The 14,806-nt window shown below is 41.7% G+C and overlaps 1 protein-coding gene across 3 annotated transcripts in view; it reads right to left on the reverse strand.

The window, feature by feature from the left end:
- The window catches only part of LYRM4 (LYR motif containing 4), a 264,832-nt gene that overhangs the window by 170,669 nt on the left and 79,357 nt on the right, over positions 1-14,806 (reverse strand). The window contains exon 3 of one of the 3 annotated variants that reach the window (XM_027601931.2): positions 10,276-10,532. The exons of the other annotated variants lie outside the window; for them this stretch is intronic. Within the exon in view, the coding sequence (XP_027457732.1) occupies positions 10,515-10,532 (18 nt within the window). The 3' untranslated portion in view covers positions 10,276-10,514. Of the gene's footprint in view, positions 1-10,275; positions 10,533-14,806 lie in introns of those variants that run through there. 3 annotated transcript variants of the gene reach the window in all.

Genomic DNA, 14,806 nt, shown 5'->3' on the forward strand with positions numbered 1-14,806 from the left:
TTCAACCATCTGTCCTTTCTCAATATGAATTTGCCAGAGATGTAGTGAAATTTCCTGTGCTTTGTGCCATTACACGTTCGTTAATACCAACACACCAATTAGACACAGTCACACCGTCACACATGCTGTACATGGAGCTATGCTCTGGGCACTGCTCGAGGAACTGGAACCTTCTGTTTGCAAGATTCCTTTAGGCCACTCCTTGAGCTGGGCAGGGTTCTAACCCATTGCAAAGCAGCACATTCACATATGTACCCAAGATGTGCAGAGCTAACGAATCATGAGCTAATCAGTCCCAGAACAAGAACAACCAGCTGCATTAAAGATGCCACACTTGAGTTAAATATAATAATTGCAGTCCTTTTTTTTTTGAAATTGAGGATAACCTATATTAACATATTTGAAACACCACTATTTACGTTATTGAAGAGAGCACTTAACGAGTATGAGTGATCAAGAATACATTGTCTCATAGAATGTTAAGCTTTCTTCATTTACAAACTATTTACTGAGTGCCTATTATGAGCTAGACACCTCTGATGGTCAAGTGTTCTGAGCACAGACAGGGCTCAGGCTTAAGTACTATGCAGAAGAGAAATTCACTTTACAAAGAAGCAGGTCTTAAAGTAATGACCCAGCTTTCAAATGACAGTAACCTGCTCTGCAAGTTGCTTTCACCAGCGAGATGTCCTAGGGATGAGGGGCAGGTTCCTGCGGCACCTCTTGCTGTGGAAAAAGGAGGCTTTGAAGGGATACTGGAAGCTACTGAAGGACCCATGCCTTGGGGAAAAGGTCCTGGGGACTGTTAACGTCACTTCTGGTCCCGAGCTCCAGGGTTCTGTGACGAGAGAACCGTGACCCAGTACGCAGACTGCAGAAAGCCCCTCCTCTTTCACCAGACCTGAGGTTTTCCATACTGCGTGCTCAGCAAAGATGTCCCGCTGCTTCCGCTCCCCCACCCCACCCCATGTTAGGGTAAAGGAGGAATAAAGAGTTTCCCACAAGCAGCTGCCTGTGTTTAGATCTCACAACGCATTTTTTTTTTTTTTTTACAAAGAGCAGGGAATGTTCTAGAGACTATTGAAAAATCATTAAAATTTCACCTTCACCAAGAGAAAAACAACTAATTTCACCCTGCCAGGGCAAAAGCCATGTTCCTAAGGATAGAGTCACCTTTAAAATCAATTACTGTGGTTAAAAGGAGGAATATATCCATCTTTCCCCACTGGTTGCTTCACCCAGAGGTGATAATGAATAGAGCCCGAGGGATGTTTTCACAAAGACTCAAGTTATAAAAAGGAAAATGAGCACATTCACTGTGCTCATCCTGTTTGGTGTTACTATGACATTTCTTCTTAGAGGGAGGGGGTTATTTATAAATATATTTAGCTAATGATTAGTTCAAGGAGGGCAGGAAGAAAAATAAAGCTTTAGCTTCAGATTTCTTAAATCTCTTGGTCTATTTTCTTCTACTTTTATTTTGTCTTCACTTATAGTTGGTAATTGTTAAGTCCCGAATACTAAATTGTGGTACATATATAAAAATATACGTTTTCCTTCTATTTTAAACAGATACCATGCTCAGGATAAGTTTTTTTATTTTTTTTAAAGATTTTATTTATTTATTTAACAGAGAGAGACACAGCAAGAGAGGGAACACAAGCAGGGGGAGTGGGAGAGGGAGGAGCAGGCTTCCTGCAGAGCAGGGAGCCCGAAGCAGGGCTCGATCCCAGGACCACCGCGGGATTATGACCTGAGCCAAGCCGAAGGCAGACGCTTAACGACTGAGCCACCCAGGCGCTCCATGGATAAGTTTAAATTCTAACCAATACTGAGAAGAGTTGAGGATATGAAATATAAGCCAATCTTTCTTCGATTTTATACAGCTAGTCATTAAAGGTCTTTCCTTAGCTAATCGGGCTTAGAGACATCACACATAATTAATGCACTAAAATGTTACCATTTCTATGCTAATTGTAGATGGGAGGAAGGATGCCTTTCACTTAGTGAGAACCTAGATTCTTGAACAGAGGTTCTGCAAATATTACTTAAAATAAGCAGTATTAAAATGAGGGACACCTAGACCCCAGGGCGCAGATTTTTGTGAATAAATATAAGTGTGCGATATTAAATATTGCCTTGCTTTATGAGTTTTGGACCTTTATAAGAGGGGTTCAGAGCCCGTGCATAGATAAATATTATAGATCCAGATCACAAGAAGGTCCAGAGGTCAAAAACTGGTGGTCCTTGGGCTACGTGCAGCCAGCAAATGTGTTTGGCTGGCCCACAGCATGTTTTTAAAACAATGTGAGCCAATTCAAAAATCCAATTTCACAGTACAATGGAAAGATGTGGAAATACAAAGACTTCATTCTTACCTTCATTTAGAATAGCTGTCCCTTTAAAATGGATGAAAGCTTTCCAGTTTTCCTCCACTTGATTTTTTTATGTGTGCTTATTCAACCTTTTCTTTCCTGCCTGACCTAGGGATTTAAGAGGTAATGGGATAGGGGTGGAGCTCCTAGGCGCTTATTCTTGAACTGGATGGTGGTGGTGTGGGGGGGTAGGGGAGTAACAGCATATAACTCTAATGTAATATAATGTAAGAATTATAATTCTTCTGAGAATTTCAGGACAATGGGCTGTTGCAATATTAAGGAAAAGGGGCCTGTGGTTGTTTTAAAACATGGCCACAAATTTTGTGACACTCCTAACCATTGAGAATTGGGGGGTCCTATATCCCCATCTCTTGAATCTGAACTTGGGACTGCTATGACCAACAGGATATGGCAGAAGTGATGCAATGTATCTTTCAAGATTAGGTCATAAAAGCCATGTAGCTGTGTCTTATCCTCTAGAATACACTCCCCTGCAGTTCTTGTAGACATTCAGCTCAACAGTCGTAGTGGGTCCCAGCCTAGGCACCAGACCTGTGTGAAGAAACCGCCAGATGATTCCAACTCCTAGCTGACTGAGTTATCCGCAGCAATTTAGTGTTCCCAATTAAGGCTGACATCATGCATCAGAGACAAATATTCTCACTGTGTACCACCAGTTCTCTGTATTTATGAGTCCATTTCTGTTTTGTTTTGTCTTTTAGAGTCCAAATATGAGTGAAATCATATGGCATTTTTCTTTCTCTGTCTGACTTATTTCACTTAGCATAATGCCCTCCGGGTCCATCCACATTGTTGCAAATAGCAAGATTTCATTCTTTTTGATGGCTGAGTAGTATTCCATTGTGTGTGTGTGTGTGTGTGTGTGTGTGTGTGTGTGTGTGTGTGTGTGTGTGTGTGTGTGTGTGTGTGTGTGTGTGTGTGTGTGTGTGTATACACACACACAACCTCTTCTTTATCCATTCATCTACCAATAGATACTTAAATTACTTCCATATCTTGGCTATGGTAAATAACGCTGCAATAAACACAGGGGTGCATATATCTTTCCAAATTAGTGTTTTACTTTCCCTTTGGGTAAATACCCAGCCGTGGAATTACTGGATCCAGACTTGTCTTTGAAAATGAAGTTTTCATCTTTGTCTTGAAATCAAGGATAATGTCAGCTGATTACCTATTTCACAGTCTTTCCAAGTTTGGGTGAATATGAATCTCAGAGTTCCCAAAGTAAGAGAATATTATTTGATCTCCACTGGCATGGCGACAGAGGTATTACTTCCAAAACTTCCTGTATGTTTTCCCAAGTATCTCATCACTTAATTACACATAAGCATGGTTGTACTGAGGAATATGCTTCTTTGATGCTCTACATGACATGTTTCATTTTGTTTTGGGTTGTTGGCTCTTTGAAAATACCTAAAAAATCCTGTTTAAATGTCATAAATGTGTGTCATACTTGAGAACGGCAATATGAAGGGGAAATATGGAAGCATGCTAATACAGCTGCATCATTAATAATTGAAGGAAGGGGGGTACCTGGGTGACTCAGTCGTTAAGCGTCTGCCTTCGGCTCAGGTCATGATCCCAGGGTCCTGGGTTTGAGCCCTGCACTGGGCTCCCTGCTCCGCGGGAAGCCTGCTTCTCCCTCTCCCACTGCACCTGCTTGTGTTCCCTCTCTCGCTGTGTCTCTCTCTGTCAAATAAATAAATAAAATCTTTAAAAAAAAAATTGAAGGAGGACTACCAAGGTCTCTCATTTCGCTGTATGTTTAAGGGAGCTGTGCTCTTGACAGCTGCAACCATTGCCGAAATGTAAAATTTGGCGCACACACACAAAAAAATCACAGATGATTTTAGAAATTTCTCGACCCTATGTTTCACTGCTAGTTAATGTATCTTCTTAAGGCTTTCCTTAAATGGCATAGTTGATGTATTCTTAAGGATCTCAGAAAGAAGTTTTCCTAGTAATGCAATGACAGTCAGGAATAATCACGTCCTTGCTTGGAATGAACTCTCCAGACCAGAAAACCCTACCCCTGTTCTCCAGGGTGATTTCTTTTTAAGAAATCTGCTTCTTTAAGAGTTTAATTCAGTGATACACAAGCTCTCTGGTGCCAACACAAGTATCATCCACGTGAAGGATGCTTGTCTCATTTACCTCGCAAGCCACACTCCCATGTTGTCTTGTTATGACATGTTTCTGTCCTGCTGCTCTGGCTTGAGGGATATTTTTATTTAAATGTTTTCTTCAATCATTTTAGCTATGCTTATCAAATATATCCTTATGGTGCCAGGTTATTTCAATGACTTACAAAAATATAAAATCCAACTAGAGTCGTCAGATGCTCTAACTTACGTTCTTTGAATAGTCTGAGGGGCTAAAGAACAAGTTATTCCATTACAGTGTCTGTTTTCTCTTATTCTAAACAAGTCAGGCCAAATGCATTTACTATTTATTATTATTTATTGCAATTAGGAAATGAAGACAGTCTTCAAGAAACATACGAGACCTCACACCTTTCTTAAGACTGTCATTTTCAGAGATGATAATGTATTCCAGGGATGGTGTCTTTGTTCAAAACATTTCTGAAAGCCTCTCCTTGCCCTGGGCCCCTGCTGTACCCACATGTGCCACCACTTTTCACTATATGTTTAATTGTTTGAGAATGTCTGTCTTCCCCTAAGACTGTCAGCAGCTGAGGAGTAAGGACTGAAATGGTCTGTTCATTTGGTCTGTTGCCTGTTGTCCCAAAAAACACTTGGCAACATAGTAGGTATTCAATATTTATTGAATGAATAACTCATACATTCTTTTGAATAGTGTCTGTGTTGTCAAAGTTTCGTCCCTTGAGGGTAGATTTACCTTTCGGAAATAGTCAAAAGTGATGCAGAGTCAAGTCTGAAGAAAGAGGCCATGATACAACTCAATTTTCTTATGTGCACTGGAAACTAAAACTGATGGCAATTCTAAAAAGGATGTTTATTGAAGTAAACAGGCAGGCCCTCGAGGCAAATAATTTAAAGAGTCACACTTGGATGCAGAAATTCTCCTGTGTTTCTTAAGAATCACTGTTCAGGATTCTTAAGCATAACTTTTTCAAAAAAAAAAAAAAGCTTCTAAAAGTGGACCCCTTGTTTTCTGCAGACGTGTGTGTGTGTGTGTGTGTGTGTGTGTGTGTGTGTGTGTAAATGAAAAATACAAAAATCATTTGCATCCGTGTTTCTTAAACGGACACGTAAATATGAACAGACTTCAGATTCTGGCGATCTGTGTTAGTGTAAAAGGGACCAAAAATACACTTAGCCTTTCCATCTTGGCCTGCTGTTCCATTTCCTTCCCATTTCTCTACATCTCAGCCCGAAGCAAAGCAGCAGTATAGACAGGAACTGGAAAGAGACAACCCTGTGTTTTCTCTGGCTCACATCTGTGGTGGTCTGGCTCATATCTGTGGCAGTGATTGTGCACTGGTGTGAACATCTTCCCCCTAATGCCTGTGGTGTGCAGAACTGTGGAGAAATGCAAAAATGGGGATGGAGTGAAAAGACAACCGGGTCAACTCAGGAATGAGTAATGTCAACATAAGGTTGGGAGTGAGATATGCTGAGGGTGAGCATCACTGTGAGTTAGCCGGAAGCAGACAGCCTTGGCCCGACATGATAGCGTTAACCTTGACTCAGGGATGAAGCTCAGGCTTCCTCTCTACCCACCATTCTTTATTCAATTGCTATAAATGCCAACTTTGAATCCAAATGGATGTTTTGCAAAGCTGATCTACCTAGAATTTCTTCTTAAAAAAGAAAACAAAAAACCCAATGTATAACTTACATACAGTGAAGCATTTACATCATTAATGAATCAAACTATCTTTGTTATGGCTACAAGCAAGTAATTCCCTTCTCTGGCAACTTCTAAAAGGGAAAAATGAATATGTTCACTTTTAGCATTAATAATGATCATTTCGAGAATAAGAAGAAAAACCTAAACAAATTTAATCCCCAACATTATTTTTAACACAGTCCAAAGAAGTTGGAAATCAGAAAAAAAAAGTTTGTTTTTTAAAAAAGGTTACATAGAAAAGAGATTTTATGTATTTCCTGTGAAATGATAGGCCAGAGAACTGACACTGAGCACCGCAAAGCAAGCTGGTCCTGAAGGTGAACTTCACAGCCCACTTGGTCACCTCGTCTGCCTTTGCCTCTTAACTGTCACGGTCACGGTCTTGGTCCACTCAGGCTGCTTTAACACCCCGAGGGTGGCTGGGTGGCTTCTAAAACAATAGACACTAACTTCTCATGGTTCTGGAGGCTGGGAGTCTGAGATTAGGTGTGAGCGCAGTCGGGTGCTAGTGAGGGCCCTTTCCCGGGTGGCAGACTGCTGATTTCTCCTGTGTCTTCACTTGGTGGAGGGTGGGAGGAAGCACACTCTATCGGGACTCCAATCAGGGCACTGATCCCGTTCCCAAGGGCTCCATCCTAATGACCTCATCTACTCCTAAGTACCTCCCAAAGACCCTGCCTTCTAATATCATCCCATTAGGGGGTAGGGTTTCCACGTATGATTTTGGGGGGTGTGCAATCATTCAGACCCTACCCACACGGAGAACCCTTTTGTAACTACCATGAAGACGGTTGGTAATCCAGGCCAGTGTCTAACAGCACCAAAGTGGCTACAGATATGCTGATGTATGCTCAGCTAATTCTACTTCAACCATCTGCTGGAACCACCTTTTCATCATTTTACTTTTTAGGGCTCTGCCAGGCTAATGCTTCCTGAACACCTGTATTTCTCCATCCTGCTTCATAGGCTCCTGCTGATGATGCTTACGTAATCCCCTTGGAAACACAGAGGCACCAGAACACTCTCAGTTAGGACATGTGTATACACGTGAAGACTTGTCCTTGTGTCTACGTGGGCTCACTGCTTCTGAGAGCAGACCTGGCAGGTCATTGTCCCCTTTCTTACAACGCACACACACTTCCCAACACTTACTCCACACATCCCGAAACATGAGGTCAGTTATGAATGTGTGAGATCTTACTAATCTCTGGGAGTCTCACTTACAGAAGAGTCGGTAATGGCTCGAGGAGGCTAACACTTCAACCAAGCGAAGATTTAGCTGAAATTTACACCAACAACTACTCATCCCTCATCTTTCCTTGGGAATGCTTAGTGAAACACACAATAACAACACACACTGTAGTCATCCAGGCAATGCAGCCAAGACTCTAGCAGAGGAGCAGACGGGTTACAGAGGGGACTGAATGTGAGCCCACTTCCCTGCCCCAGAGGGTTAAAATAAAGTGAGTTCTTTTCAAGGAAGAGGGCTTACTGGCAGTCCAGATTTGCTGTCTCAAAGCTGAGTAAAGCATGGTTTTGCATGCGTGCATGTGCGCGTGTGTATGCATGGTTATACACCCTTGTAGATTAGAAAAGGATACATTTTCATCATTAAGGACATGCTCTTACTGACCTTCTCACTGAGAGATACACACCTGAAAAAAATGGGGAGCAAACACCCCTCAACAATTCCAAGTCAGGGTCCAAGCTGGGATTATTTATAGTTGTGAAAAAACATATAAAACATAAAATTTATCACTTAAACCACTTATTTAGAAAACTGTATTCATACCTTTTTATAAAACTGTGGTGAATTATATGCAAAATTTATCACTTAAACCATTCTGAAGTGTACAGTTCTGTAGCATTAAATACATTCTTATTGTTGTGCAACCATCACCATCGTCAACTTCCATAACCTTTTCAACTTCCCAAACTGAAACTCTGAACACATTAAACACTGACTCACCATTCCCCTGGCAACAATCACTCTACTTTTTTGTGTCTATGAATTTGGTTATACTAAATACCTCTGTAAGTGGAATGATATATCCTTTTGTGACTGGCTTATTTCACTGTACATATAGACCACATTTTGTTTATCCCTTTATCCATCAAAGGACATTTGCGTTGTTTCCACCTTATGGCTATTAGGGATCATGTTGCTGTGAACATGGGTTAAAATATCTCTTTGAGACTCTGCCTTCAATATACCCAGAAGTGGAATTGCTGGATCATATGATAACTCTATGATTATTTTTTTTTTGAGGAACAGCCATTCAAGGCGAGTTTTGTATTATCTGCTCCATCATGCTTATAATACACTTTTGGCTATGGCTTCTTACCATTAATTCCTTACTGTGCTTAATCACAAAAGATGTGACTGTATCAGATGGAGTCTTATTATGCCAGTCACACAGGCTAATCAGTTTCCTTTACTTCTAGCCACACATCACAGTTTCTTAGGTAGAAAAAAACTAAATCTCAATACAAAACCACAAATGGTGATTCAGCTAAGTAAGTAGATTTGTTTACCGGGCTAACCTGAGAATTCTAGCATCTTCCAGGAGAGGGTCACTGACGAAATCTGAAGAGCCTATAATCCCTATAGAGCCTCTGGATTGTTCTGAAGTTTACATTTTCTGAAGTTCTATACCTTCTCTGGGGCTATCATGTACACTGAGGCTGTCCTCTCTTCCCAAATTTGTAGCTGTTATCCTTTCTCTGACAACTTCGATCCCTAGCTCAATTTTCCTGTCCGCTCATTCCTTTGCCTGCATTCTTAGGTTTATCAGCATCTACGCTAATAGGAGATACCCTGCCCTGTATCTATCATCCTCAAGTCCAGTGATGCTATCTCCCTAACGTCACCTACCCTTGGATATGGACCTCACTGACATAGCCAAGCCCCAGACCTTGACTCAATCTCCCATCCTTCTGCTTTTCTCAATCTGTTGCCCCGAGCTTGCTCCTTCTCCTCAGTGTGGCCTCTAGTTGACTGGTCTCTCCCATTCTCATAGCCCACCTGCCCCTTCCAGCCCCACAGCTGTGCTGCCCAGCTGGGGCCTGGGGACCGGTCACTGCAGTGACGCTTGAGTGGGTGCCCTTGCTTCATCTGACTTCTACCGCTGCATTCTCCCTGCCAATCCCAGCCTGGCAGATGGCACTAACCTCTCTATCTGCTCCAAATGTTGCAAAACCAGGCTGATTGATCTCACTGCTAAAGTGCGTGTTTGACTTTCCCTCTGTCACCTCGGTTGCACAATGATCGTTGTACGCATTGTTAATGGCCTCCCTTCGCTCTCTTTACATCAACTCTAGCAAGCCTCTTCACCTCTCCCTTTTCACGGTGATGCATCTCAATGCTACAACCTGAACTTTGTACAGGTCTGCTCTCTAATTTTTTGAAAGAGTTGAGAGCATGTAAGATGGATGAATTTTCATGCCAAGAAAAATAGAAGTATAAAAGAAACTGTGGATATGTTTGATGCCATATCACAAGTTTTTTATAGTCCCAAACACAAACCAGCTTGAAAGATGAATGACAAAGCAGGAAAATGTGTGCTTCTTCAACTGCTCCTTCTTTGCCTCAGATGTGTCTTACCTGTCTTTTTATCTGTTCTGCTCTCTTTCTTTCCCTTCTCTAATGGTACTTGAGAATTCTTTAGGAAAACCACTTTCCCCTGGCTGCTCTGGGGCCTTGCTCCATTAATTTTTTTCAACTCTTTATTGTGTCTTCAATGATTTATTTTGCACTGGTTCCTTTCTCTTAGTCTACAAACATAATAAAATCTTTGCACCCTGAAAAAAAACAAAAAAAAAAAAACCCCCGGAAATCCCAGATGGACCCAACTACCTACTCCACCCACTTCTCAAACAGTTCTCAGTTCTCTCCGGCTCTTTGCTACCAACTTGCCCTGCTGATCCTGTTCTCTCCCATTAAGCAGCTCTCAGAAATAATATGGCGTCCCAACCGCCTCTTCGCAGACAGCTTCCTGATGAGTTCTAAGTAACGGACACAGCAAACATCATGCTTGGAAACTCTGTTCTGAATGCTCTTCTCTCTCTGACTGCTCCCTCTCAGCAACACGGCCCAGTGTTGGGGTTTTGCCTCTTCTCGGATGACTTCCAAACTTAGGTCTCCTGCCCTAAGGGGCCTCTGACCTCTAGGTCTGCATTTTCGCTGTTGGCTGGACATACCTAGATGGTATAATGCTGGCATGTCTGACTTGGTATGACTCCAAGAGAACATTTCCTTCCTTCCCATGGGTCCTCTGTTCCCTACTGCTCACAGTAGTCCTGTTCAACAAAGAAACAAATAAAGCACAGATGCACACAGGCACATACAATTGCACTGATTTAACAAATGAACTTTACCCATAAAAGGGCAGCTTGGATTGGTGCTCAGTGCCCCGACAGGAATCAGGTGGTATCTACTTCAGGTCCTGCAACCTCAAGTATTATTTTTCCTTTGTTAATAAGACTGAGATAGGTATTAATCAATGTGACATTTCTGAAACCCGAGGATGTTGTGTAGAAATAAGAGACTTGAACTAAACCAAGAGTGTTAATATTCTGGAATAGGTTTAGGAGTAAGTAGAGTAACTGGTTTTATAATGAGTACTTTTGTGTTGTTACAGCTACTCTTTAAGATGTTTGGCTAGTTTGGGGGCACTTGGGTAGCTCAGTCAGTTAAGTGTCACTCTTGATTTTTGGCTCAGGTCATGATCTCAGGGTCATGAGTTCAAGCCCCACAGTGGGCTCCCTGCTAGGCATTGGAGCCTACTTAAAAAAAAAAAAAAAAGTTTGGAGAGTTTAAAAGCAGCAGCTCTATTAGATTAGTAACTGTTTTTAAAATTGGTTAAGAAAATAAAATTTAGCTTTTAATCAATGCATAAATGTTTAGTGAAGATCCACTTTATTTTTTTTTAAGATTTATTTATTTATTTATTTATGAGAGACAGAAAGAGAGAAAGAGAGAGAGGCAGAGGGAGAAGCAGGCTCCCAAGGAGCAGGGAGCCCGATGCGGGACTCGATCCCAGGACCCTGGGATCATGACCTGAGCTGAAGGCAGACGCTTAACCATCTGAGCCACCCAGGTGCCCTGAAGATCCACTTTAAAGTTTCAATTATTGGATATATAAGATTAATAAACTGATCATTAAATTGAGAATAAACTTCCATGGCCATAAGCCCCCTGTATATTAAAAGGCAATCGATACTTTAGAGGTATGTCATGCATGTCTCCTTTTGTCTTAAAAGTGGTTGAGAGCCATGGCTTTATCTAGGAGAGTCAGGTACTTAGAACCTACAAGCTTGGGCATGTGTATTTTAAAGAGGTGGTCTGAGATGTGACCCTGTTTAAGAATCACTGTTTAGATTCTTCCTTTAATCAGCATGGTAGATAGAATACAGTAAGTAGTTAAATTACTAGTCACTAAAATCACATTTTGCTTGATAGAGATGGACCATATTCTTTAGCTTAAATGCATCAGTTTTCAAAGAGGCCATAACCTAAAAGTGGGGAATGTTATGTTATGGAGAGATTTCTTATTATGAAAAGATTTAGTCTGCATGTTTGTGTTTTATTTTTATAATCTAGCGTTTGCCACATAAAGTTGTAGAAACTATAATGAAAGTGTAAATCTTTGATTTTAAGTGAGTACCTGGCACACACATATTATTTCATTACTAAAGGCTTTTCTGCCTTTCTGCCTTGCCCCCTCTGACTTAGTTTCCACGTAGAGAAATGTTAACCTACAGCCAGTGTGCATTTATTTAGAAAGGCATTTGGGAACAGGGTCTCTTGCTGGCTAATCCAGAGCTTATGGACTAATGGCTACAGGAAAGAGAGAAAATAAAATATGCTGCTTTGTAATTTCTGCCCTCTCCTGTGATGTATAAGTGAAAGGCTCCTTGTACTTTCTATACCCGCACAGCATTCCTCATCTGCTGTTGGGGCAGTAATCTTAAATACTGAAATGTGGGATTTTGCAGCTTTGAGTGGCATGCATTGTTCCTTTTCAGCCTTAGTGAAAATATGTTATATAGTGTCTGGCGTATAAGAAACAAATGAACAGTAGCTGCCATTATTATTATGACTATTATTACTCTTACTATTATCATCATTATATTTGGTACTATTATTTAGCGAAGCAAAGGTTTTCCATCCAAAACGATTAACATGTACCGACAGAATAATCCTATGAGATCCCAGTTGTTGAGAAATGTCCGGAGAATGAACCTACTATTGAGTCACATTCTGCTAAGCGTATACAATCTCCTATTTGAGTTTCACATCAGACCTCATTTCTCTTTATTCCACACCCTACCTTCCCCCACTTCTGATCCACTGAATCAAGTATGTGGTACAAAAGGGGTCATTTCTCATCTTTTGGTTACATGAGTAGAAATAAACAAAATAGGCAGGGAAAAGAATCTGCCCACAAAATAAGAAAGACCGGATCTTATTTAAAGCTCTGCTTGAGATGTTAAGAATAATAAAAATCAAGTCTTATTTTCTCTCCCTGTGTATCAAAAGCTTTTATGGAAGGGACTAAGGAGTAAATCTGGTCCGTTTTACTGTCTTCAGACTTGCCTTCATTGACCACAAATGATTTTTCATATATATTTTTAATGTCTACATTATAGGTCCTGTGTATAAAATAAATAGGCGAATTCCAAAAAGCTAAAGCAGGATACAAATGGCAAGTGGTGTGGAATTTCACAATAAGAAGGTTCAGAATTATAACATCCCTGGGAGAGTCTCCTCTCCTTCCTCAAAAGAACTGTCTCTTTAAAGGAAAAAATAAATAAATAAAAGAAAAAAAAAAGCCATACTTTTCTTTCCTCCTATAGAAGGCAATAGATATTAAACAACCTAGTGTTCACACTTCTATTAAGGGCTTGATTTTACTCTGAGGAGATGTTAGAATCTACAAAAACAAAAAGGACTTGCTTATATTTTATAAAGATCAACCATATTAACATTTTAATAAACTGATTTAAGCCATCTGGTGTTTAGAAAATGGGTCTGGTTCTCCAAAGAAAATAAACAAGATATAAATAACTCTGGAGTTCATGCCTTTTTTTTAAAGAAAAGGAGACTCTTGATCATATACCCTGCATTAGCATTTGCTCATTCCCCCACCAACCCTGCTGGGCGCCAACTGTGGATCAGGCACTATTCTAGGTTGTCATGTTAAAGAAACAGTTTGCTCTTAAGGCACTTCCAAAGGGCAATAAATAAACAGATGATCCGTGTAGATACCAGCAGAGTGACAGGGAGCTGTGCGGAAGAATGAAAGAACAAATGTGATGGTGTCGCACCTCCCAGTAAATCGTGAAGGGCCCCTCCCTCCGGATAAAGCCCAGATCTCTGGCTCTTGCTTTTCTCTGCAGCTTTCCTAAGCCTCTCTTCACTAGTGCCCTGGCCTTCCCCTGGCTAACTCCTACTTGCTCCTTGGCTAGTGCTTCTGGAAGCCTCCCCTCAAACTGGACCCTCTCTCCCTACCTCCCATCCCACGTGTTCTGTGGTCCTTGTACGTACCTCACCTCATTACACTAGTGTCCTACACACCAGTGCTTTGAGGGCTGAGTCTGTCTTAGCACCACTGTAGTCCTAATGCCTGGGGGAGTATGGCACGAAGGACAGGTATCTGTTTGATGAACGAGCAGATGAATGAATGACTGAGGGAAGTCATGTCCGTCGGTGACAGAACGCTGGCCCTGTGCTGGGGGGACAGAAGGCTGGCTGCGGCAGGGAGATGGCATGGTGGAGGGAGAGAGCACCAGCAGCTAAAGTGTCCGCAACGGGGATTTTCCTAGAACACAGCTTGTCTTTCTGATGGGACTCTAAGCTCCTGGAGACAGACTAACAGGTAATGGGAAGAGATGGGTTTTGGCTTCAAACAGCCCTGGGTTGAAATACAAAGTGAACACAAACACGCACCTACTCTGTCAAAGGTGAGCTGTATAAAGTCCACAGTATGATACCTGACACAGAGTGGGCCCTCAATACAGCAATATCTACTCTTATCTAGAATACAATACAAAATATAACACTATTGAGTCTCTGCCCATATAAAACCCAGCGTCCAGTAGAAGAGACAGACCGACTTAAGTAAGTAAGTAAGTGGCTCCCTAAGGATCACATGGCTGGTAAGGGACAGACATGTCATGGCAGTGAATGTGATCACAGGGAAAGAGAAGGCCAGCTGAAGAGACTGGGACAGGCATGGAGGGGGGGAGGTGGGAGTGAGGACCAAGAATGCCAGCAATGCAGAGGACCTCCAGAGTGGCCCTTCGGAGTGCTCAGGCACTGCTAGGATGCCTACTTGGACGAGGGCACACACAGCATTTGTGGCCATTAGGAACCTGGTTACTTCTGCAAAAGCTGACCTATTGTTGGGATGACAGGGGTTGAGGTGTGAAAGGAAGTTGAGGAAGCGGAGCTCGTGAGTGCCAATGGCCCCGTAGAAGCAAAAGGGAAAGAAGTAGGGCAGGAGCTTGACACGGAAGCAAAGAAGCCAAAGTGTAGTTGTGCGTGTGGGAAACAGGAATGTGCTTTAAGG

The sequence above is a fragment of the Zalophus californianus genome, chromosome 7 (assembly GCF_009762305.2).
Source record: "Zalophus californianus isolate mZalCal1 chromosome 7, mZalCal1.pri.v2, whole genome shotgun sequence".
NCBI lineage: Eukaryota > Metazoa > Chordata > Mammalia > Carnivora > Otariidae > Zalophus > Zalophus californianus.